Source organism: Dasypus novemcinctus, chromosome 2, assembly GCF_030445035.2.
Source record: "Dasypus novemcinctus isolate mDasNov1 chromosome 2, mDasNov1.1.hap2, whole genome shotgun sequence".
Lineage (NCBI taxonomy): Eukaryota > Metazoa > Chordata > Mammalia > Cingulata > Dasypodidae > Dasypus > Dasypus novemcinctus.
Window position 1 is genome coordinate 78,593,076 of NC_080674.1, and position 26,267 is coordinate 78,619,342.

The 26,267-nt window shown below is 37.8% G+C and overlaps 1 protein-coding gene across 2 annotated transcripts in view; it reads right to left on the reverse strand.

The window, feature by feature from the left end:
* The window catches only part of WDR41 (WD repeat domain 41), a 72,582-nt gene extending 47,174 nt beyond the window's left edge, over nucleotides 1–25,408 (reverse strand). For both annotated transcript variants that reach the window (XM_004463469.4, XM_071208676.1), the window contains exons 1-2: nucleotides 25,104–25,408; nucleotides 21,306–21,421 (exon numbers count right to left, since the gene is read on the reverse strand). In XM_004463469.4, coding sequence (XP_004463526.1) covers nucleotides 21,306–21,421; nucleotides 25,104–25,154 — 167 coding nt within the window. In that variant the 5' untranslated portion in view covers nucleotides 25,155–25,408. The remainder of the gene's footprint in view (nucleotides 1–21,305; nucleotides 21,422–25,103) is intronic.
* Between the last annotated feature and the right edge of the window lie 859 nt (nucleotides 25,409–26,267).

A 26,267-nucleotide genomic window follows, 5' to 3' on the forward strand; every position in this document is an offset into this window, starting at 1 on the left:
TTTTTTAAAGTACTCAATTTATAGAACTCAATCACTTAAGCCTAAAGATAAGATTTTGAAAGAATTGCTCATTTACTGTTTAGCACAAAATGTATGTTGTGGGACTGTCCTAGATGTTAGGATGTTAGGGGAATGCCAAGATGAACTGCATGTGGTCCCTGCCTCAAGAACTTAAAATCTGATAATTATTTAGAAATGTACATCAAATGTGAAGACTATGCATATGAAATATGGCAAATACCATATTTTTACAATAGAGCACTTTCTAGTCTAACAAATCTCTCATCTCATGCAGGTTTTAAGGGCTAAATAAATACTTATCAAGTAAATGAATGAGTAAGCGAGCATTTAAGTCTTACAAGGGCTCATGAAATGGATTCATTAATGTCATTAATGTAAGCTCACTTTTACCTTTTATGATTAATACATTATCACAACAAAAACAGAAATTTGAAAAACTTAAAAACTCTGAATCCTGCCACACACAAATTCCTTTTTTTCATGTTCCCTTTTATTCCCTTTCAGATCTTCTGTATACCCTTCAAGATCTCTTAACTTGAAACCAAGTCTTCAAAAATACTATTTGAGACTATGCAACAATTAAGTGACTAAGAAAAATTAAATGGATGAAAAACAAGTTTAACAAGGTGAAGTACGATTTAATGAATGCTTACAGCACTTTCTAGAATTTTCTATCCTCCCATAATTATAAATTTGTGAGTCAATGATTCATTTATTCATTCACAAAACATTTATTAAGCACTAACTTTAAATATGCTTGACCCTGAGAATAAAGATGGATAAGAAATGGTTCTTGCCCTTAAGGAGCTCACAGTCTAACATCAAGTGATGCTCAAATGAGGAGTCCACTGAGGATTTTCATTCATACCCAATTCAATTTACAGAAAGTTTTCTCTCCAATCATCTTTCCTTTGAATATCTCAAAGAAAGTACCTGTGTTGGCTTGGAGCTACACACCACAGAAAAACATGGTTCTTAAACTTAATCCATCCCTGTGAATATTAACACTTGCAAATAGGACCTTTTGATGAGGTTACTTCAGTTAAGGTGTGACTCAGCTGAATAAAGATGGGTCTTAATCCTACTAACTGGAGGACTTACAGAGAAAGCTTCAAAGGAAGGCACCGGGAGCAGCCAGAAGCTGGAAGCCAACAGAACCAGGAAGAGAAAGGAAAAGACAAGACAGGCTGTCATGTACACTACCATGTGACAGAAAGCCAAGCGCCAAGGATTGCTGGTAGCCAGCTCCAGAACACCAGTCTTTAAGAAGAAAGAAAAAAAAAAAGAAGAAAGCATTGCCTTGATGATACCTTGATTGTGGACTTCGCCTACCTCAAAACTGTGAGGTAGGAGAACTCCTATTATTTAAGCTAACCCATTGCATGGTATTTGTTTTAGCGGCCAGGAAATTAAAACAGTACTCTCATTCTTGCCAACTGTGGACTGAAAAAACAGAAAAACTTCATAAAGATGTATATATAGGAGGCGGCAGAGTTGGCCCAGTGGTTAGGGTGCCCATCTACCACATGGGAGGTTCGCGGTTCAAACCCCGGGCCTCCTTGACCCGTGTGGAGCTGGCCCATGCGCAGTGCTGATGCGCGCAAGGAATGCCCTGCCACGCAGGGTGTCCCCCGCGTAGGGGAGCCCCACGCGCAAGGAGTGTGCCCTGTAAGGAGAGCCGCCCAGCACGAAAGAAAGTGCAGCCTGCCCAGGAATGGTGCCACACACATGGAGAACTGACACAAGATGACACAACAAAAAGAAACAGATTCCCGTGCCGCTGACAACAACAGAAGTGGACAAAGATGACGCAGCAAACAGACAGAGAACAGACAATGGGGGGGGGGGGATAAATAAATAAATAAATCTTTAAAAAGAAAAAAAAGATTTGTATATAAAATAAAATGCTTTCACAATGTAATTCCTATGTCCATTACCTGGATGCTCGTTTCATAGTTCTTACTGGTGTAAAATTATTTAAATTAAATCAACAGCCCTGCAAATTCAAATGTACTCTTAAAGGGCTTAATAAAAAGTATAGTCTTTAAACCTGAACATAAATCATCCTATATTCAATATCCATATAACCATAAAGCACTGGAAGAAGAACATTATTTTGGCAGTACAGAAAGTCCCCATGGTTAACTAACTTCCCATCTAATCCATAAGTACTTTCTAATACATGATGCACCTAAAATACTGTCTTTCTCTTACAATAAAACAAAATTTTAAAATGCTGCTGCAATAATACTAGAAAACAGACAAAACTGAAAAATAACACTTTCATTTAAAATAGAGTTTTACTCATCTTGAATGCTAGAATCATTTGAAGAAAATTAGAGAAGTATGCAGACAGGGACTAGTAAGAGACGCTGAAGAAAACTTCAAAGACTTATCAGGAGTAATAGATATTTATGTCACCGATTCCTTCACTGGATGTATTTGAACATCAAATTGTTTTTTCCTTCAATGAAAAGAATGTGTTTTGTTAACACAACTGTAACATGTGACAAGTCTAAAGTTCTTTTATAGCTCACAAATAGAATGAAAGTGTGAAGATTCCATAGTTCTCAGGCCATTTGCAAAGGTAAAACCTTTGGTAAATCTCTCCCTCTCAGAAATCATGAATACTACACACCAAGTTTGCAGTATTAGAATGAAAAAAAAATCCCTATGACTTACGAGGGGAAACCTCCATTCCCTTGAGTTCAAATTTCTGTGAAGGGAATTCTACAACTAGAGAAACACCCCTGTCCTCTCTCTGCCCCCTTATTTGACAGAAGAGCTTAAGAGAATGGATCGAGCATGTTCAATTCAGCCTCTTCTGGAATTTTCTCTGAGGATTTAGCTATTCTCAGAGAGGGAATATTCTGGTCTGCTCTTATTTTTTAGACAAACCTGCATATGAGTGCAAGGCTTGCAGCTGTCTAGTTGTACCACTGATTCAGCGAATAAGACTATCTAACTCAGAGATTGTGTAAGAAAGTCCACTCTGACTTTTTATCAGTTATTACTTTATTAAGCTATGTTCATGTCTATCTTTGTAAGACTCCTGCATCTACTCTCAATAAATTAAGTTTTCAAAGGGAAATATGGTGGTTTTCTATTGAAACTCTAGAACACTAATAATAACTAAGAAAAAGTTTTATTTCATAGTGATAAAAAATACCTTTTAAATTATCACTTTTATTTCCTTCATATAAAAAACTTTTTTGTTAAAACTTTTCATTATGGGGAATTTAAAGAAATACAAGAGTGAACAGTATGGTAGGACACCATATATCATCACTTTCTTCAATAATTATGAAGTATTGTGACCAGTACTGTTTCATTTGTACGCTATCCAACACTCCCTCCAGATTATTTTGAAGCAAATCCTAGTCACTATATATTATTTTTTTATATAACTAAGGAAACTTTTACATCATGCCTAAAAGTAGTATCTAATTCTTTCATCACATTCAGTGATCAAATTTCCTTATCTCATAATTTTTAAAAGTGATTGTTAGGAGGAGGATCCAAACAAGGTCTATATTTTGCAATTGGTTGAAATATCACAGACTGTTTTAGTCTATTGGTTCCCTTTTCAATTATTTTTTTTCCTTATAATTTATTTGTTGAAAAAAAGTTGTTTTTCTTTCAGAGTTCCCACAGTCTGGATTTTACTGGCTACTTTCCTGTGTTGTCATTTAACACAAACCACAGTCCCATGTTTATGGCAAATTGACAGTTAGACCAAGAGACTTAGATTCAACGTTGACTTTTTGGTAAGAAAACTTCATAGACAATTTGTATACTCCTTCAGGAGACACAATTCCTGATAGTCCCTTTTTTTCAGACATTAATATCATTGATAATCATTGCCTAAATAGATTATTCCATTAAACCTGCAAAACTACACAATTCTAATTCCATCATTTTTTCTAGATTGAATTCTTCTATAAAAGGAATTTCTTCTCATCAATGATTACTGATTCCTAAGTAAGTTTGTATAGGAAAGGCAGAACACATCTTGGCTTTACCCCTTAATATATCAATTTTCAAAATAATGAGTTAGCTCCCTAGCATCCTCCAAAAGACCAGTGAGTTCTATGGGATGATTTGATGGAATACACTGTATTTATTACACTTACTGGTGCTCAAATTGTTAGATGAACTGCTATACCTATATTTTAAAGATGCTCAAAGGTATTTTATAACTGACCAAGACTGATTTTACATAGAAACTGTACAATTTTACTATTAAGGTGGCAAAATTTGAAAAATTGAGGAGCTGATACACACTTGCTGTCCCTCACCCAAAATGTGATTATATGCTGCTGCATAAAAGCACAAATTACCTTTCCATTCACTCCTATCATCCTGTCAAATCTTAAAATATGTTTGCTAACTAAAAATTCAGTTCACTTCCAAAAATGAGCCAAAAGAACAAAATTACTATAAAGAAAAATAAAGGAGAAAGAGCAGTATATGTACTGTCATTCTTCCTTTACATGTGTGTTAGTCAGTCAAAGGGGTGCTGATGCAAAATACCAGAAATTTGCTGGGCGTTATAAAGGGTATTTATCTGGGGTAGGAGCTTACAGATACTAGGCCATAAAGCATAAATTACTTCCCTCACCAAAGTCTATTTTCACATGTTGGAGCTGTTGATGTATGTGAGGGTTCCGGCTTTCTGGGTCCCTGGGCTCAGCAACTCTGTTTCCGCCACAAGATCAGCTGTAGACTGTGAGGCTCTCTAGACTTTGCCTCTCTCCACAAGGTCAGCTGTAGACTATCAAGTGAACAGCCTGTCTCTTTCCCGGGGGGCTCCAGCTTAAGACTTCAGCATCAAACTCCAACATCAGAACTCCAACATCAGAAACCCTCAACTCTGTTCTTTGCCTTGCCTTTTATCTGTGAGACCCTACCCTTTGGTGGGTGAGGACTCAATGCCCTAATCATAACTCAATCATGCCCAGGTACAGATCAGATTACAAACATAATCCAATATTTCTTTTTGGAATTCATGAATAATATCAAACTGCTACAACATGATTCAAAGCACTATCCAAAAACAACGAAAGTTAAATTTACAAAATTCACCACAAGGAGTGACGTCATTAACATGGCAACATAAGGCATGCCCTGGAAAAGTTTCCCCTCAGAGTCAATTAATAAGACAAATCCCACTTCCTTGGATCTCTGGAGGATGAAAGAGACTGGAGGCAGATACCACACTGAATCAAAGATAAAGTAAAACAATCTCCAGGCTAAGGGAGATTTTCAACACAGATCCACCAGCTGGAACCTGTCCCCCTCACTCCATCCCCAGGCAATTTAGGAGCTTGCACAGAGGCAGCACAGTCTGGATCTCTCCTACCATAGAAGCAGACTATAGAGACACAGCAGCAAGTTAGAACCCCTATGCATGAAGGCACAGGTACTCAAGTCAGCAAAGAACCTGGGTAGAATAGAAGAGTGCCATAAATAAAAGGGATGAGAAACGAAAGAGAGCACGAGAAAGTGGCAGAACTGCTGGCAAGAGACGCACACGCGCAGTACATGCTCAATCAAGTCTTGCTGGATCACTTTTAGGCAGGGACATTTCTGATTGGCCCACATTTCTGGACTGTCCCCATCTGGGTCCCCAGTGTAGAATACCTTAACGGGGAAAAAACCAGAGGCAGAAAAGGAAAAAAAAAGAGAAGGGGGGGTGGGGTAGACTGATAACTGCTGTAAGATAGGATGGGTCCCAGAACTTAAAAGTGTAAGGAAAAGGGAGCACTGAATGAGGGAGCAAATTAAACAAATCATAGTAGCTGGGAAAATATTCTGCATAAAAACAAACAGAACACATCAAGATTCCCGGAAAAGGAATAGAGAAAAAGAAGCTTTCCTCTAAAGGTGAAAAAAATGGCACAAATAAACCCAAAACAAGAGGGAGAAACTGACCTTCGGAGTTAACAGAACAAAATAATGAGAAGCCCAGACATCAGCAAAAACTTAAAAACCATAGTAAGAAACAGGAAGATATGGATGAATCAAGGGAATAAATTAAAACTTTAGAGGATCACAGAATTTGGAACAACTAATTAAGGAAATTCAAACAAATCTCCTAAATCAGTTCAAGGAGATGAAGGAACATATGGATATAGAGTTAAAGGATATTAAGACAATGTGTGAGCATAAAGAATTTTAAAGTTTAAAAAGAAAGATAACAGAGGGAAGTGGCTGTGGCTCAATCAGTTGGGCTCCCGTCTATCACATGGGAGGCTCTGGGTTCACGTCCCAGGGCCTCCTTATGAAGGCAGGCTCGCCTGTATGCCCCGGAAAGCCACCAGCCCACAAGCACCGCACCAGCATGCAAGCACTGTGGGAAGCCAGCTCAGCAAGGTGATGCAACAAAAAAGGGAGACAAGTAAAAAAAACACAGAAGAGCGCACAGTGAATGGACAGAGAGCAAAAGAACAAGCAAGCTGCAAGGGGGGGGGGGGATAAATTAAAAAATTAATACAGACACACAGAAGAATGGACAGCAAATGGACACACACAGAGAGAGCAAGCAAACCACAGGGGGGCGGGGCAGGGAATAAAAATTTTTAAAAAACAAAACATAACAGAAACTAAGGAGATTATAGGCAAAATAGAGAAAAATACACAATAGAGAATAAAATACACTAAAAACCTACACCAGCAGATTTTGACAGGCAGAATAAAGGATTAGTGAACTAGAAAACAGAACTATCAAAATCATACAGTCAGAAGAACAGATAGAATAAAAAAAACAGGGAAAAAAAGAGCAGTGTCCCAGGTATTTAAGTAACAGTACACAGCATACAGACATACATGTCATGGGTGTCCCAGAAGGGGAAGAGACAAGAAAAGGGGTAGAAAGACTATCTGAGGAAATATGGCTAGAAATTTCCAAACTCTTAAGAAAGACATATATACAAAAAAGTACAACACAGTTCAAACAAAATAAACCATAAGACCCACTCTAAGATAGATATTAATAAGAATGTGAAATTCCAAAGACAAAGAGAATTCTGAAATTAGCAAAAGAAAAGTAATTTGTCACATACAAGGGATACTAAGACTAAGTGCACATTTCTCATCAGAAACAATGTAGGCAAGAAGGCAGTGGCATATTTAAGGTACTGAAAAGAAAAACTGCCAGTCAAAAATTCTTTATCTGGCAAAACTTTTCTTCAAAAATGAGGGAGAGTTTAAAATACTGACAGGTAAGCAGAAATTGAGAGTTAATCAACAAAAGACCTGCCCTATAATAATTACTAGGGAGTTCTGCAGGTTGAAAAGAAAAGAGAGAGTGGCTTAGAGTAGTCTGAAGAAGTGAAGATCTTCAGTAAATATAACTAAAAGTACTATATCCTCAATATACAACTCTACTCCTTAATTCCTGTAAGAGTTAGAAAACAATTGAACAAGAAAAAAGCTACTTCCTGATAATGGACATGCAAAACATAAAGAGGTAATGTGGGGCAACAACAACATCAAGAGGGGAAACAGGGCTATGGGAGCAGAGAATATGCATGCTACTGAAGTTAAGTTGGTATCTTTTACATAAGTAGGTTACTACTATGGGAAGATGGCATTGGATTAGGCAGACAAGGCTCAGCTCTCTCACAAAAACAAAAGAGAAAGAGCCAAAAGCTGCCCGAGGGATCTGCTTTGGGAATCAGCAGACCAGGACAGTGCTTCACAATTCCCAGGAGACGGAGGGACCCAAAACAACAGTGAGTTACTAAACCTCCCAGCAACTGAAAAGGTTCCCCCACTCCAGATATATAAAGTAGGGGTAAAACCCCTGGCTCATTGCAACTGATGGAGAGGGGAGCAGACATCTTCCTCCCTGTCACTGTTACAAGGGAAAAGGAAGTGACAGTCAGAGGGCTTTTCTTCAGTGAATTTTGCCAGTACAGCATGCTTTAATCTCAGCTCCAGCAAGACTAAAACAAAGGAAAGCTGAGAGATACACCTCCGTGGAAAGGTATGCCAACCTGCGCCATCTACTCGCAGGTGTGGAAACTGCATGGACAAAAAGTGCAATTGGGTCTCTGTTCTCTAACTTCTGGGAGAAAATCTGCACCAAATTAGTGAGTCCCTGGCACAATTTTGATAAATTAAGCTGGGAAATTTTAATGATGTAGGATAAGTTGACCCAAATATCAAAGAAGAGCTGTGAAAAATAAGTATACGCAAGAGAGAAAAATTAGCCATCAGAGTAAATTCCCCAACATATTCAGGTGCCTAAAAAAATTACAAGGGATACTAGGACACAGGAAGAGATGGCACAGCCAAAGGAACAAATCAAATATCCTGAACAGATACAGGATTTAAGACAATTAATGAATGATATATACAACTCTCCTAAATTAATTTTAAAAATTCAAAGAAAATATGACTAAAGAGATAAAGGATATTAAAAAGACTCTGGGTGAGCATAAAGAACAATCTGAAATTCTGGAAAGAAAAGTTACAGGTCTTCTGGGAATGAAAGGCATGATATTAAAAATACATTAGAGGCAAATAAGAGCAGATTTGAATTGTCTGAAGATAGAATTAGTGATTTCAAAGACAGAACATCTGAACTGGAAAAGACAGGAGAACACAAAAAGAAGAGAGTGGAAAAAATGGGACAGGTCTTAGGGAATTGAACAATGGGAAATGCACAAACATTTGCATTATTGATGTCCAGAAGGAGAAGAGAATGGAAAAGAGGCAGAAAGAATATTTGTGGAAATAATGACTGAAAACTTCTCTACCCTTATGACATAAATATCAATAACTGAAGGACAATAAACCCCAAACAGAATAAATCTAAACAGATCTACCCTGAGTCACCTACTATTCAGAATGACAAATATAAGAGATGAAGAGAAGATTCTGAAAGCAGCAAGAGTAAAACAAAGCATTACATATAAAGGAACCTTGGTAAGATTAAGTGCTGACTTCTCATCAGAAACCACAGAGGAAAGAAGTGTTAAGATGTATTTAAGGTACTGAAAGAGAAAAACTACCAGAATTCTATATCCAAGTAAAGTTGTCCTTCAACACTGAAGGAGAATTTAAAGTCTTCACAAATAAACAAAAACTATTAGAATGTGTTACTCAAAGATCAGAACTAAGAGAGATAGTAAAGGGACTGCTGCCTGAAAGGAAAAAACAAGAGTGAGAGACTTGGAGAAGAGTATAAAAATGAAGATAATTAGGAAAGATAAATAGACAACAGTACAATATGACAACAAAATGCTGAAGTCAAAATGGATGAAGTAATGTCTTTAAAGTAACAACACTGAATGTTAATGGCTTGAACTCCCCAATCTAAAGTCATAGACTGCTAGAATGGATTAAAAAAATATGAGCAATCTAAATGTTGTATACAAGAGACTCACCTCAGACATAAGGACACAACCAGATTAAAAGTGAAAGGATGGAAAAAGATATTCCATGCAAACAGTAAAAAAAATTGAGCTGGAGTAGCAATATGACTATTGGAAAAAATTAATTTTACATGCAAAACTATTATAAGAGATAAAGAAGGTCAATATACATTAATAAAAAGGGGCAATTCAGCAAGAAATAACTATAGTGAATAGTTATGTATCTTGAGTGCCCTAAGATACATGAGGCACATTGACAAAGCTGAAGAGAGAAACAGAGGTCTCTACAATAATAGTTAGAGATTTTAATACACCACTCTCAGTACTCAATAGAACATCCTGACAGAGGTTAAATAAAGAGAGCTTAAATAATATGATAAATGAACTAGACCTAAAAGACATCCATAGAGCGCTTCACCCCAAACAGCAGTATAGACATTCTTTCCAAGTACCCATGGGCCCTTCTCCAAGACAGACCAAGTCAAGTCTCAAAAGATTTAAAAAGACTGAAATTATACAAAACACTCTCTCTGATTTTAACAGAATGAAGCCAGAAATCAATAATGGATGGGAAAAGGGAAAATTAATAAATATATGGAGATTAAACAACACCCTCTTAAATGATCAGTGAGTCAAAGAAGAAATTGCAAGAGAACACAGCAAATATCTTAAGATGAATGAAAATAAGAACACAACATATCAAAACCTGTGGGACACTACAAAGGCAGTACAGAGAGGAAAATTTATATCCCTCAATGCTTACATTTCAAAAGAAGAGCTAAAATTGAAGAACTGTACGCCTGGAGGAACTAGAAAAAGAACAGCAAACTAATGCCAAACCAAGCCAAAGGAAAGAAACAGTACAGATCAGAGCAGAAATAAATCAAAACAAGAACAAAAAAACAATAGAGAGAATCAACAAAACCAAAAGTTGGTTTTTGAGAAGATCAACAAAATCAACAAACTCTTAGCTAGACTAACAGAGAAAAAAAGAGAGAAGATACAAAGAAATAAATTCAAAAATGAAAGGAGGACATTACCACTGAACTCTCAGAAAGAAGAGATATCTTAAGAGGATACTATGATCAACTGTATGCCAAAAAACTAGACAATGTAGAGGATATGGACAAAATCCCAGAAACACAAACCATCTACACTGACCCTAGAGGAAACAGAAGACCTCAACAAGTAAAGAGATTTACTTGATTTAATCACAGAGATTTAAGCAGTCATCAAAAACTTTCCAAAGATGAAAAATCCAGGCTCAAGTGGCTTCACCGGTGAATTCTACCATCCTTCAAAGAGATATTTTACTCAAGCTCTTCCAAAAAATTGAACAGAAAGAATGTCACCACCTTGAATAAAAGGGTCAACTCAGACCAGCAGAATATCTCAGCCTAAATGTAATATCAGGAGTTAAAAATGCTTTTTGACCTTGAATGAAAGGGGGAAATGGAAAGGACAAATGAGTCTACATGGCTATGAGTCTCCAAAAAAGAGCTGGGAGGTCATCAGAGAGGTCGCCCTTATGCACAACTCAGCAGAGTCCCAGAGACAGCTAAAGTAGATACAACCCCAGGTATTGGTTCTTCTGAGGGCTTCAGAGACCCACAGGTTCTATGGTTATGGCAGATGGACTTCAGTGCCATGTCAGTTGGCCCTACTTTGGAGTTTGTGTTCCTGAGTGTGATGGAGTTGGACTCAGATGTGATCTTTGTTCACAAGCGTCTCTTGTCACTTTTACTGGACCTATGGTTGGCGCTGGGGTTTAGTGTATACTCAGGGGACTTGAATCTCTGGACTGTCCATGAGGTAGCCAGCCCTGAGCCTCAACAGACTTGCAACTCCTACCCTCTGGTTTATTGGACTTACCCCAGCCAGCTAACAGGGAGGTAAAGAAAGTCAACCACCACACCAGGGAGCCAAGAGTGCCTACAACTGCAAAAAGGAGAACTGCATCCATCATCCAAGTGGAATCTAAGCACCCTCTCGATACAGACGTGGAGTGGACATAACCATCCCAGGGTCGACAGAATGGAGGAAAAGAGCATGGATTGGAGTGGACTTACTGATACTCTATTCTGGAACTAATGTGATTAGTAATGGAAGTAAATGTAGCACTGAGATAGAGAAAGTGGCCATAGTAGTTCCTAAGGGTGGGGAGTGGGAAGAAGAGATGTGATGTGGGGGCATTTTCAGGACTTGGAGTTGTCCTGGGTGGTATTGCAGGGATAGTTACTGGACACTGTATATCCTCCCATGGCCCACTGGGTCGACTGAGGGAGAGTATAAACTATAATGTGGACTATTGACCATGTGGTGCAGCAGTGCTCAGAGATGTATTCACCAAGTGCAATGAATGTCCCATGATGATGGAAGAGGTTGTTGTTATGGGAGGAGTAGGGTGAGGGGGTGGGGGGGTATATGGGGACCTCATATTTTTTTAATGTAACATTAAAAATAATAAATAATGAAAAAAAAACAAATAAATACAATAAAAAAAAAGAATGTCACCAAACTCATTCTGTGAAGCCAACATCACCCTAATACCAAAACCAGATAAAGATAATACAAAAAAAAAAAAGGAAATTACAGACCAATATCTCTAATGATTACAGATGCAAAAATCCTTAACAAAATACTTGCAAACCCAATCCAAAAGCACGTTAAAGAATTATATACCACGATCCAGTAGGTTTTATCCCAGGTATGCAAAGGTGGTTCAACACAAGAAAATCAATTAGTATAATAAACTACACTAATAAAATGAAGAAGAAAAATCACATGATCCTCTCAATTGGTACAGAAAAGGCATCTGACAAAATGCAACACTACAAAAGACAGGAACAAAAGGAAGCTTTCTCAAAATGGTAACGGGTATATTTGAAAAACCTACAGTTAGCATTGTACTTAGTGGTGAAAGACTGAAAGCTTTTCCACTGAAATCAGTAGTAAGGCAAGGATGCCCACTGTCATCATTATTATTCAATATTGTGCTAGAAGTTTTAACTAGAGCAATTAGCCTAGACAAAGAAATAAAAGGTACTCAAATAGGGAAGGAAGAAGTAAAACTTTCACTATATACTGATGACGTGATCCTTTATCTAGAAAATCCTGAAAAATCCACAACAAAGCTACTAGAATGCATCTTTTCATTTTTGAATAGATGAGTTCAGCAAAGTGGTGGACTATAAGATTAATATGCAAAAATCAATAGCATTTCTATACACTACTGGTGTGCATTCTGAGAAGAAAATCAGGAAAAAAACGAATATTTATAAAAGCAAGTAAAAAAAGGAAATATTTAGGAATAAACTTAACCAAGGACATAAAGGACCTGTTTTCAGAAAACTACCAAACATCATGAAAAGAAACTGAAGAAGACTTAAAATAAATGGCTGTATATTCTGTGTTCATGGATTGGAAGATTAAATATTGTTCCGATGTCAATTCTACCCAAACTGATTTATAGATTTAACAAGATCCCAACATAAATCCTAACAGCCTTTTTTGCAAAAAATTGAAAAGCCAAAAATCAAATTTACTTGGAAGGGTAAGGGGCCCTGAATAGCCAAATATGTCTTTAAAAAGAAGAACAAAGTTGAAGGACCCCTACTTCTTGACTTTAAAGCATATTACTTCAGACCCAGGTTCGATACCCGGGGCCTCCTGGTACAGGCAGCCATGCAGCGGGCCACACAGCAAGATGATGACACAATGAACAGAGTGATGAAGGGGAGAGTCAAGGCAAGATGCAACAGAAATCAGGAACTGAGGTGGCACAAGTGACAAGATCGGATACCAGTGAATCCTAGAGGAGAAAATGAGAAAAGAAGACAAAAAAAGAAACAGACACAGAAAATCACACAGCAAATGGACATAGACAGCAACAACAGCAGGGTGGGGGGAGGGGGAGAGGGGAAAAGCATATTACTTAGACACAGTGGTAAAAACAGCATGGTACTGGCATAAGGAAAGACAGATTGACTAATGGAACTGAATGAAACTCAGAAATTGACACTCACATCTACAATCAAGTGATTTTTGACATGGATGTTAAGCCCATCCAGCTGGTACTGGGAGAACTGGATAGCCATATCCAAAAGAAAGTAAGAGGACCCCTATCTCATACCTTAAGACAAAAATTAACTCAAAATGGATCAAGAATCTAACCATAAAAACAACAATCATAAAACTCCTAGAAAAAAATGTAGGAAAACGTCTTCAAGATCCTGTGGTGTGCAGTAGTTTCTTAAACCTTACACCCAAAGAATGAGCAACAAAAGAAAAGATAATGGGACTTCCTCAAAATTCAACACTTTTTCACCTCAAAGGACTTTGTCAAAAGGGTGAAAAGGCAGCTGACTCAATGGGAGAAAATATTTGGCAATCACATATCTTATCAGGGTTTAATATCCATGATATATAAGGAGATCATACAATTCAACAATATAAAGACAAACTATCTGATTAAAAAATGGGCAAAAGACTTAAAAAGACAACTGTCCAAAGAAGAAATGCAAATGGCAAAGCAACACATGAAAAAATGTTTAACATCACTAGCAATCAGGGAAATGCAAATCAAAACCACAATGAGATATCATTTCATACCTATTAGACTGGCCACTATTAAAATGTTGAACTATAAATGTTGGAGAGGATGCAAAGAAATAGGAAGGCTTATTCACTGTTGATGGGATTGCAGACTGGTACAGCCACTGTGAAAGACTGGCAGTTCCTAAGGAAGTTGAATATAGACTTGTCATGTAATCCAGCAATACTACTACTAGGTATATACACCCAGAAGTACTGAAAGCAGTGACACAAAATGTCATCTGCATACCCATGTTCATATCAGCACTAGTCACAATAGCCAAAAGTTGGTAACAACCTAGGTGTCCATCAGGTGATGAATGGATAAACAAATGTGGAGAATACACACTGAATATTATGCAGCAGTAAGAAGAAATGAAGTCATGAAACATATGTCAACATGAACCTGGAGGACATCATGTCGAGTGAAAGAAGCCAGACACAAAAGGAAAAATACTGTATGACTGCCTTCATATGAACTAAATACATTATGTGAAATATAAAAATAATTATGTGAAATATGAATATATGTAAAATTGCATATATAAGACCATTTTTCTTTGAAGCTGAACAAATGGAGGCTAATACTATAAAATATTAATATCAGACAAAAAACCACCATTATACTAAGTGAAGGAGACCAGACACAGAGTACCACATATTTTATGATACCATTTACATAAACTGTAAGTATAAATCCATGTATAAAGATGAAATGAGATTAGTGGTTATGTAGGGCTATGGAAGGAATGTTAAGGGGTGTGCAGTCTTTCTTTTTGGAGTAATGAAATTGTTCTAAAATTTTTGAGATGATGAATGTACAACATTGTGATTATACTAAAAGCCACTGACTACATACTTAGGATAGATCATATGGTATGTGAATATATCTCAATAAAACTGTTTAATAAACAAATAGTTGTGCAAGAATAGTCAAAAATAACAACTATGTACAGCAGGGGACAGAGCTTGAAGAGGTGAGGAATTTTTTTGTCTGTTTTTTATTATTATTGAAATAATGAAAATGCTTTAACAATGATTGAAGTGACGAACGCACAAGTATGTGATTATACCAAATACTACTGATTATACACTTTGGATAAATTGTATGCTTCATTAATATGTGTCAATAAAATTGATTTGTTTAAAAAAAAACAAAGGGAAGTTGACGGATAGAGCGTCCGTCTACCATATGGAGGATCCAGGGTTTGATCCCCAGGGCCTCCTGACCTGTGTGGTGAGCTGGCCCACACACAGTGCTGCCACGCACAAGGAGTGCTATGTCATGCAGGGGTGCCCCCGCATAGGGGTACCCCATGCACAAGGTATGTGCCCCGCAAGGAGGGCCACCCCACATGAAAAAAGCACAGCCCACCCAGGAGTGGCGCCACACACATGGAGAGCTGACGCAGCAAGATGACGCAACAAAAAAGAGACACAGTTTCCCAGTGCTGCTGGAAAATGCAAGTGGACACAGAAGAACACACAGCAAATGGACAGAGAGAGCAGACAATGGGGGTAAGGGGAGAGAAATAAATAAATCTTAAAAAAAAAAGGAAAACACAATTAGTAGGTTATAGACATATGTTGTGTGTATACCCCAGGGTAACCAGAGAGAAAGTATTTTAAAAATAAACAAACAGAAATTGAGAATGGGATCAGTCAGATACATCACAAAAGATCAACCACACAGAAAAGACGGTTACAATAAAAGAATAGAGTGACTAAAAAAAGATAATGCAGCATGTAAAACTGTGGTAGTTTGGAAGCTGTATGTATCCTAAAGACAGGTTCTTAAATTTAATCCATTCCTGTAGCTGTGAACCCACTGTAAGTAGAATCTTTTGATGAGAACACTTCAGTTAAGGTGTGAACCAACTCATTCATGACAGGTTTTAATCCTCTTCCTTTATAAACAGAATGAATACAGAGAGAAAAATAAAACGCTATAGAGGAAGCTAGAAGCAATGAAACCCAGAAGAGAAGGGAGACCAGCAGATGCCACCATGTGCTTGCCATGTGACAGGAGTCCAGGATTATCGGTAGCTGAGCTTCAGGAAGAAAGCATCACCTTTATGACCCTTTATTTGAACATTTTCTCAACCTCAAAACTGTAAGTTAATAAATGAAAATTGTTTAAATCTGACCCATTCCATCATATTACTTTCAGCAACCTAGGAAACTAAAAGAGATTTTGGTACCAGGATAGTGGGCTGTTGCTATTGCAAATATCATAAATGTATAAACAGCTTTGGAATTAGTTAATGGGTAAGACTGGAAGAACTGTGAGTTGTCTGATAGAAAAGACTTGGATTGCTTTAAAGAAATTCTTGGTAGAAATATGGATGCTAAAGGTACTTCCAATGAGGTCTTGGACAAAAATGATGAATATGTCATTGGAAACTGGAAGAAAGGCAGTACTTGTTTTCAAGTTATCAGAGAACATGGAAAAATTGAGTTTTAATGTTGGATGGAAGGCAGAATTTGAGAATGATGAGCTTGGATATTTAGCTGAGGCGATTTCCAAACTAAGTATGGTAATTGTAGCCTGGGTCCTCCTTACAGCTTATAATAAAAAGTGAGTGGAAATGGATAAGCTGAGAACTGAACTCCTGGGTATAAGGAAACCAGAAATTGATAGTTTCAAAATTTGGAGTTTCAAGAAAGCAAGTGTTCCATGTGAGGGTTTAACTGAACCTGGATATAGTCAGCAATGTTAGTACAAGTGAGGATTAGAGGTACAGTTATCTAGGAAGGAACTGTGGAAAGTCCTACCATCTGATGGATTGGACCCTTGTGTACTACATGCAAACCAACAAAGCTTTTGTGAGATCTGTATGAACGGAACCACTGTGAGCAGGGACTAAAATGAATATTGTGATGGAATGAATATAGTTTGCATATAGAAAGAACATGTCTTTTTGGGGCCCAGAGGGTAGAGTGTGGCAGTTTGAATCAGGTACCCCAGGAAGAGATGTTGCTAAATTTAATCCATTCCTGTGGGTGTGGACACATTTGAAGCAGGATCTTGTGATGAAGCTACTTAGTTAAGGTGTGACCTATCTCCTTTACAATAAGATTTAATCTTCTTACTGGAGTCTTTTATCAATGGAATGAATACAGAGAGAGAATGAAAAAGTCAAGGAAGCAAGAGGCTGAAAGCAACAAAACCCAGAAGAGAAACCAAAAGATGCTTTGCCCATGTTCCTTGCCATGTGGCAGAGGAGCTAAGGATCACTGGCCACTGGTCTTCAGGAAGAAAATATCACCTTAACGATGCCTTGATTTGCACATTTTCTAAGCCTCAAAAAATATAGTATCTTGAGACAATTGAAAACAAGAAGACAGCACATCAAACCTTATGGAATGCAGTGAAGGCAGTGCTGTGAGGGAAAATTATAGCCCTAAATACTTCCATTAAAAAAGAAATAGGAGCTAACATCAAAAACCTAACTATAACTGGTATTCTATTATAGAATTACTGTGATTTTAGCAATGGAAGAAATTATATCACTGATGTGGAGACAGTGGCCACTGGAGTTGCTGAAGGCAGGGGGAGGAAAAAAGAGGTAAATATGGGGGCATTTCCAGGACTTGGGAGTTGTCCTAAATGATATTGCAGGGACAGATGCAGAACATTATATATCCTGCCATAACCTACTAAATGGACTGGAAGAGAGCGTAAACTACAATGTAAACTATAATCCATGCTGTGCAGCAGTGCTCCAAAATGTATTAATCAATTGCAATGAATGAACCACACTAATGAAAGAAGTTGTTGATGTGGGAAAAGTGGGGGGTATGGGGAGTGAACACAATAGAGAGCATTAACAAAACCAAGAGTTCGTTTCTTGAATGGATCAATAAAGTCGACAAATCTTTAGCTAGACTGACAAAGAAACAGAAGAGGCAAATTTAAAAACATCAGAAATGAAAGGGGGGACCGCACTACTGACTCCACAAAAATAAAAAGGATTATAAGAGGATACTATGAACTGAATGCCAACAAATAAAACAACCTAGAAAAAATGAACAAATACCTAGAAACAAACAACCTACACTGACTCTAAAAGAAAAAGATCTTAACAGACCAGAGACAAGCAGATACTGAATCAGTCATCAAAAACTTCCCAATCAAGAAAAGCCAGACCAGATAGATTCACAGAATCCTACCAAACATTACAAGAAGAATACCAATCCTGCTCAAACTCTTCCAAAAAAATTAAACAAAAGGGAACACTACCTAACTCATTCTATGAGGCCAATATCACCCTAATGCTGAAATATTCTTTCATGTATTACAACAAATGTATCACACTAATGCAAGGTATTAATTATAGGGTAATATATGGAAAAAATATACTCTAATATAAACTATGGACTAAAGTTAATAGTACAATTATAATATTCTTTCATGAATTGTAACACAGGTACCAAATGAATACAAAATGTTAATAGTGGGGGGGGGAATATGGGAAAACTGCATTTTCTACATGATTTTTCTGTAAACCTACAACTTCTCTAAATAAAAAATATTTTTTTAAAAATCACCACAGAGAACCATTTAAGGGTAAAGCAAAAGAGAAGTGTTTTATAATAGATTTATTTTAATATAAGATACTATCATAGGGGAGTGGATGTGGCGCAAGCAGTTGGGCGCCTGCTTCCCACAAGGGAGGTCCTGGGTTCAGTTTCCAATGTATCCTAAAAAAAAAAAAAGACAGCAAACAAATGAAAAACCAACTCAGGGGAAGCAATGTGGCTCATTGGCTGAGTCCCAGCTTCCCATACACAAGGTCCTGGATTCAATTTCCAGCCCCAGTACCTCAAAAAAAAAAAAAAAAGATATTATCATAAAATCAAGATGTTTACATTCAATGTGATATGGATGTAAACACTTAGAAAATTGCCAGATACCTAGTTTGTGAATCTACTAGTATTGTGGCTCCTGGAATTCATGAATCTGCTCATACCCCTTTCCAGATACAAATGCCTTATTATCTCTGAAAACTCATTATCTCTTATAGCTCTTGAAAAACAATAACTTTTTCAAGCCATCAAAGAATCATTAATCTATGTTATATTTTATCTTCCTTAAAAGCTGCCTTTTTGCCTTTATGTTCATTTAGTTTACAAACAAAATAGCTCAACCTAGAACTCTGAAGGTATGACAGACACAAAGATGTGCCTTCTAGATCTCCCTGAAAAAATGACTAGGTGCCCAGCTGTGAGAAGTGTGGTTATCCCACAGCTTCCAGCTGTTGACTATCTCAGGTGGTCCCCAGCTACTGGGACTAAGCAAAGTGGTAGAAGCTAGGAGTACATTCTTCTTGGGTGACCCTCAGCCAATGACCAAGCAAGGAAGTGGTTACAAAACCCTACGGATTTCCATCCAGCACAGGACTCCTCTAAATGGCATTCTTTCCTCCAGATGACCCCAATAGGCTTTGCAGAGAATTTGTGGGATCTGCATCGTGGTCTAAGACAGGTCCCCATGTCCAATCCTGCATCCTTCCTTTTCCTTTCACTGATGTTTCTCTCAAATAAACCTTTTCTATGCCTAACCATTTCAGGATCTGCTTCCCAAAGAACCCAGACATTAGGAGGATCTAAGTCATCCTAACTACAGATGTCTATTCACTGAATGTTAATATGCAAGAAAGAATATTCTTAGCTTAAAAATATGTTCTTTAAAGATGGAACATTCTGCTTGTTTTTAGTGAATTATCAGACTGTACTGAGTTTGTTTAGAGCCTTCTAAATGTACAACTTCACCAGCCATCCTAGAGGCATATTTTGTTCCCCAGTCTGGCACTTCATGGATCACCTGGTTCTTTTCCAGTAATGATCACCATCCTATATAACCTTGTCTGTTTCCTGGAGGAGCAAGGAATGGTCAAATTAGAAACATAGAAAACTATTCTTAAAATGTGTTATAAACTCAGTTTAGTTTAATGTGTCAAGTATTAGAGTATTACATGCAATTTTAACACAGTCCATTTTTTGGAAGACTCTTGCTGAGGCTTAGCCTTCCTTAGTGATGTCCCAATCAATATGACCCTCATTTCGTGTTCAAAAACTACTAAAGAAGAAAAGGCAGCCGTCTGTTAGGTTATACAGGATTTATTTGGTATCTTCGAAAAACAATCTGAGAAAATTTTCCACTCACTGATTTTAGCTAAGCCACAGAGAAAACAAGAAAATCCTTCTGCAAAATTCTCAATAAGATGATATTATCTAAAGACCTGAAGCGTGAAACCTGGATTACAATGGCTAACCAAAAAACAGAATGTAATGCCTACAAAAACTAAATAAAAACGTTAAAAGTATAACAATATAAAATTTATTTTGAAACTGGGAAGATATTCCTGTAATTTGACAACACGTAAATACATATGCAATGGTAAAAAACAAGTGATAAACAATATAAACTATAAAATTAAGAATATGTTCAGCTCTTAATTCTATTTATAATATTTATGTAGTATGTATATTTTCCTATGTCCTTCTTACCAAGACTGACTTAATTTTTATTTTATGTACACTAAAGAATTAAATTTTTATTAAACACTGAAAGATCTACAGATCTATCCACTATAATTACATTATCGCAAATATAACAGAAAAATGACTGAAAATTTTCATGCCTAGTTATACGCAAATTTTAATAGAATAATGACTTGAGTTGTTACAAAAGCCAAAAAGTAGGATTTTTCATCTGTTCTAGACATTTAGATTCACTGTGGTAGATGGCAAACATGGCCACAACTTATTCCTCCTCCCTGTATCTACCAGCCCATCGGTCTACCAATTGGCCACAGATGCTTAAGTGAACCTAGTCAGGATCAGCAGATCCTGGTCCAGAGGAAAAGACCTACCCAGTTGAGTTGAGCCTTTCCCAGACTGTCATCCTACAGAACAAAAAACTAAATAAATAGTGATTGTTCAATTAAGTTTGTGTGATGTTTTACAGAGCAACAGAAAGCTGATATACTCATCTACAGCTTTTTACTGTTTACAGAACATCTGCTCTATCACTCATCAAATGAAGTATATATGAGCACCACTGTAGGGAAAAGGTAATGAAATATATTTCAGTGTTTGCATAATGACCATTATTCTACAAGCTAGCCTTTTCTGCATGTTGTTCTTCTAACTGTATAGAGGACTTCAAGATCCATATTTCATCAAGATGTAGAGGTCAATTTCTCCAAAATATTACTAAATCTTTAAGTTTTTGTTTGTTTATAATATAAAATTCCCTAAAAACTCTTTCCCAACAATAGTCAGTCAACAAGAGGCTCTTACCTGTAGTCATCTAACTTTACCAGGAATCGTACAATATCATGATGAGCTTTCAGTACCAGCAGTTCAGTGTACGGGTTCCGGGTTTGTTCTTCATCTATTGTCTGTAAAGGAGTTTTCTTGTATTGAAAGAAAACAAGCAAAAACAAAGAGAGAGAGAGAGAAAATTATTTATGATAAAATACCATGTTGGCATATTTTGCATGGTATACATCTAAGAATACAAGAATAAGAAGACAAGTTATCTAGTTCTAATACTACCTATTGTTTCCCCTGGTATCAACTAAGTAACCACCGTTTCCATGTAAAATATTTCTCTTACCACAAATCCACACTACATTTTAATACTTCAAGTCACAATAAATTTAGAAAATGGGTGACTTTTATTGTATGTAAATTATACCTCAACAAACCTGACTTTTTAAAAAATTACATGAATAGCAGTACAACTCAATATTTATGTGGTTTTTTTTTAAAGAAGCTTTAGATTACATAAATGTTACATCAAAAATAAAGGGGAATGGAAAGTGGATGTGGCTGAAGTGATTGGGCTCCCATCTACCATACAGGAGGTCCAGGGTTCGATGCCCAGGCCCTCCTGGTGAAGGCAAGCTGGCCCATGAGGTGAGCTGGCCCATGTGGAGTGCTGGCCTGCACAGAGTGTTGGCCTGTGCAGAGTACTGCCCCATGCAGGAGTGCTGCCCTGTGCAGAGGTATTGGGCCACACTGACAGCTGGCACAGCAAGATGACACAAGAGACACAGAAGAGAGATAATAAGAGACGCAGCAGATCAGGGAGCTGAGGTGTCGCAAGACAACGATGGCCTCTCTCCCACTCCAGAAGGTCCCAGGATCTGTTCCCAGAGCTGCCTAATGAGAGTACAAGTAGACACAGAAGAACACACAGCGAATGGACACAGAAAACAGACGATGGGGGGGGGGGGGGAGGGAGTTAGTAAATAAATAAATCTTTAAAAAAAAAAGGTGTTATTAAACATATATATATATAGGAGATTCCAAATGCCCTATTCCCTCTCCCTCTCATACTTTCCCACATTAACATCTTCCTTTAGTGTAGTACATTTGCTACAACTGATGAACACAAATTGAAACATTGCTATGAAATATAGGTTACATTATAGTTTATAACAAAATGTATAATGGCCTATATCCATCATTGCAATGTCATTCAGAACAATTTCAATGTTCTGAAAATGCCCCCATGTTACAACTATTCTTCCCTCTCCCTCCCCTCAGAACCTCTGGTGGCCACTGCCTCTAAACCAATGATAAAAGTTCTTGCATTGCTAGAAAAATAGTAAGTCTATAGTAGAATAATAATGTCTACTTTAGTCCATTGTTCATTCCCCAATCTTTTGGGATTGGGGATGGTGAGGTCCACTCTATTTCTAACTGAGAGGGGGCTTAGATCCCATGGGGCAGGAGATGGAACTATGTTGCCTGCAGTTGCAGACACTCTCTGTTCCTTGGGATGGGCATCATCTCCTTGTTAGTTGTCCTGGGTGAGTCCAATGAACTGGAGAGTAGGTGTTGCAACTCTCCTGAGATTCAGGGCTCAACTGGAACATAAATAGACCAAAGATTTAAGTCTCTGGGATATATATTTAACAAGTATGTGCTAATTATAGGTTCAAATAAAAGGGGAGAAGAGCTATGCATAGGGAAACTATAAACGAGTCTAATTCTCTTACATGAAGCAACTTCCAAAGTAAGGCCCACTGACAGTGCAGAATTCCTTATAGTGTTAGATGCCTCTAGAGCCCTCAGGAGCCCCGCTGTTGGAAGCACCATTTACTGTGGCAGTCATACATACGTGGAACCTCTGGAATGACCTCCTGACTCACTTTGAAATCTCTTAGCCATAAAAACTTATTTTTATTTAGTATTTCCCCCTTTTGACCAAGGTCTCTTTCCAGATGCATTGACAGCAATTCAGTGTTTTAAAATGGGTATTTCTCTATTAAAACTTGACAGAAACAAAAGGTGAAAAGGATAAAATATATTATAGCTAAAACAGTGCCTACCCATTATAGACACTCAGTACATGTTTGCTGAATGAATATAGGAAGGAATAAAATCATTCAGAATCAATGAATTCAAGTCTAGATAATAATATTGATAAAGATAACCAGTAACATTTACCAAATATTAAGTTGGCAGGCCAAATGACAGACACATGCTAAGCACATATCTCAAATAACTCACTCAATAATTCTACAAGGTAGGTCCTATTAACACCATTTCTGGAGTCAAACCCAGTACTATCATGTGTTAAAACCTCTATCCTTAACCTCTAAACGAGGATTTCTCAACCTTGACATTATTGACAATTTGGACAAAAATTATTTGTCAGGGGCTGTACTGTGCATTGTAGGATGTTCAGCAGCACCCCTGGACTCTACACACTTGATGCCAGTAGAATCCCCCCACAAATGATGACAATCAAATGTATCTCCAGATATTGCCAAATTGGGGAAGGAAGGGAGGGATTGGCCCAGCTGAGAACTACTGCTTAAACTAGAAGTCTGTATACAATGTTCATGAACAAATTAGGGAAAATCGGAGATTCTGATAAAGTTCAAATTTACAGTAATCATAGAACTGAAGTACTTATTTTACATGAAGAATTAACATGCATAAAGTTTTAAAAATCACCCCCAAAGCTTTAATATTTTATTTATTCCGTTTCCCTTTCTAGCAGAAGTTCTTATAAGAAAAGCAAAAGTGAGATAACTGAAAATTGTATAAACTGCTTCTCCCAAATGAAAACTTGACAAGCACGGCAGAATTGGTTAATTAAATTATATGATTAACCAAATAATTGCTTTAATACAGAAAAGTCAATGGACTAGTCAATGATCCACAATTCTTCCATAATCTAAAGGATTTCAATCTAATCTGAAATAAGTACATTTATTTAAAAATAGACTGTAAACCTCAAGTATAAAGAAATGAGGAAGTTAAAACTAAGAAATAAGGCTGCTTACTCACAACAATCCAAAAAAAATTATTTTTACTTTTAACAATCAAAGAAATATTTCCTATGAGAAATAAAAGGGAACTCACAAATTCAATTCTTTGTGTGGTATGTGAAATAAATTCCAGACATCAACATTTTTAACGTTGCAAAATTATATTCTCAATATTTCAAAAGTAAATATTATAGTCTATTCAATTATTCAGGCCCATAAGGAAAGTGTGACTATGAAACCAAAAAGAGCGGTTAATTATAAAATCATTTTCTTGACTTTGAAGCAAACTATTAATTTTTTTAAATAATTATATTCTTTTTTCTTTTGAGAGCGCATCCGTTGATGTTGAAAAAAGGCACCAGTTCAAATAATCCAAAAGTGGAAACCGGAATTCACTACTTGTTCGTTTCTGGTAAATCGAATATTTTAAGATGGCACGATGCTGGTTTTAGGCAGCCAGAAGACCGAAATTCTTAGAAGTCCCAACACTTCATTATTAGCTTACTGTCCTTGAGGTAGCCGTTTAATCACATCAGCTTTACTTTCCTCACCACTTAAAACGGGCCATATTTAACTCACAGTGTACCTAGAGAAGACGAAGCGGTACAGGGTTGCTCCACAAACAGGACCCCTCGCACCCGCCCTGCCCCTGGCCGACCCCCGAGCGCGCACCGCGCGTGCACACCCTCAAGCCCCGCCTCCAGCCGGGTCACCACCTCGGGACCCAGGGAGCCCGAGTCACACAGACGCCACTGCTCGGGCAAGCTTGGGCCTCTGCGAGAACAGGGAATGTCCTCCAGGGATTTACCTCGGCCAGTCCCTGGGGTTCTCGGCCTCCCCCGATCAACCATCGCAACATCCGGGTAGCGGCGGCGTCTCGTCCGGCCCAGGCCCCAGTCAGCTCGACCTCTGCAAAAGCGCAATGGAGACGCTAATACTTTATACCATAAACTTGCCCACGGTACACAGAAGAGCAAAGCAGAGACCCCAAGCGCTTCTGTAGCCAGCCTCGGAGGCTTAGTTTGGGGTATCGAACTCCGAAGCAGAAGGCCTGGCGGTAGTGGGGCCCGGAGCCGCGCGCGACACAAAGTGAGCACGCGCGGGGGCGCCTCCCGGAACGCGCGGCAAGATTGGGTACCTCGAGCGGCCCCTGGTGGACGCGCCGGCACAGCAACCGGAGCCCGCAAGCAAAAGTGTCTTAGATGTATTTACATCGTATTTCTTCCGTCCTAGATGTATTTGCATCATTCACTTATCTGAAGGTCCAAGAAACCAGGCCCCATTTCCCAAAGAACACGCTAGAGAAAGTGTACTGCAGTAAACTTCTGCATCTCTACTGCTGCAGTGGCACATGTGTACCCCAGAAGAAATCTGGCCAACATTTGTGTGTTGTCCTAAGGCTTTACATAAATCCTCATTGTAACTGTATAGCCCCTATTTTATAGATAAAGGAACTGAAGCTCTGAAAGGTTAGGTACGTTATCAAAGGTTAACATCTAAGAAGGGATTGGAACCTGACCTCATATGCTATGCAAATCAGCATGGCCCTAAGGAATAGAAGGTATTTCACATCCTTTATTTTGTCCACTAGGTTTTCTTAAGAAGTCAAGGGCTCAGGTGGTCTACATGGTTACATATAAGATTTTTGGGGGTAGCTTTTTAGCAGTATAAATTCCTGGCTTCCACCCCAGACTTACCAGAACAGAATCTCTGTGGTTGAAACACAGGAATCAGAGTTTTGGAAAAGTTGTTTGGGTGATTCTGTTAAGTAGTAGGACTTGAGAATCACTTGTCTAGGGACTACTTATACATATAATATGTTTGAAAAGTTTGTTGATTACTTATAATGTTCAAGGCACTGGTTTAATTATTTCACTTGCTTTAGCCCTTTTGATACAACTCTATGCACTAAGCACTATTACCTAGATAAGGGATGTGAAGCACAACAAACTTGCCTAGGTAGAAGAATAAG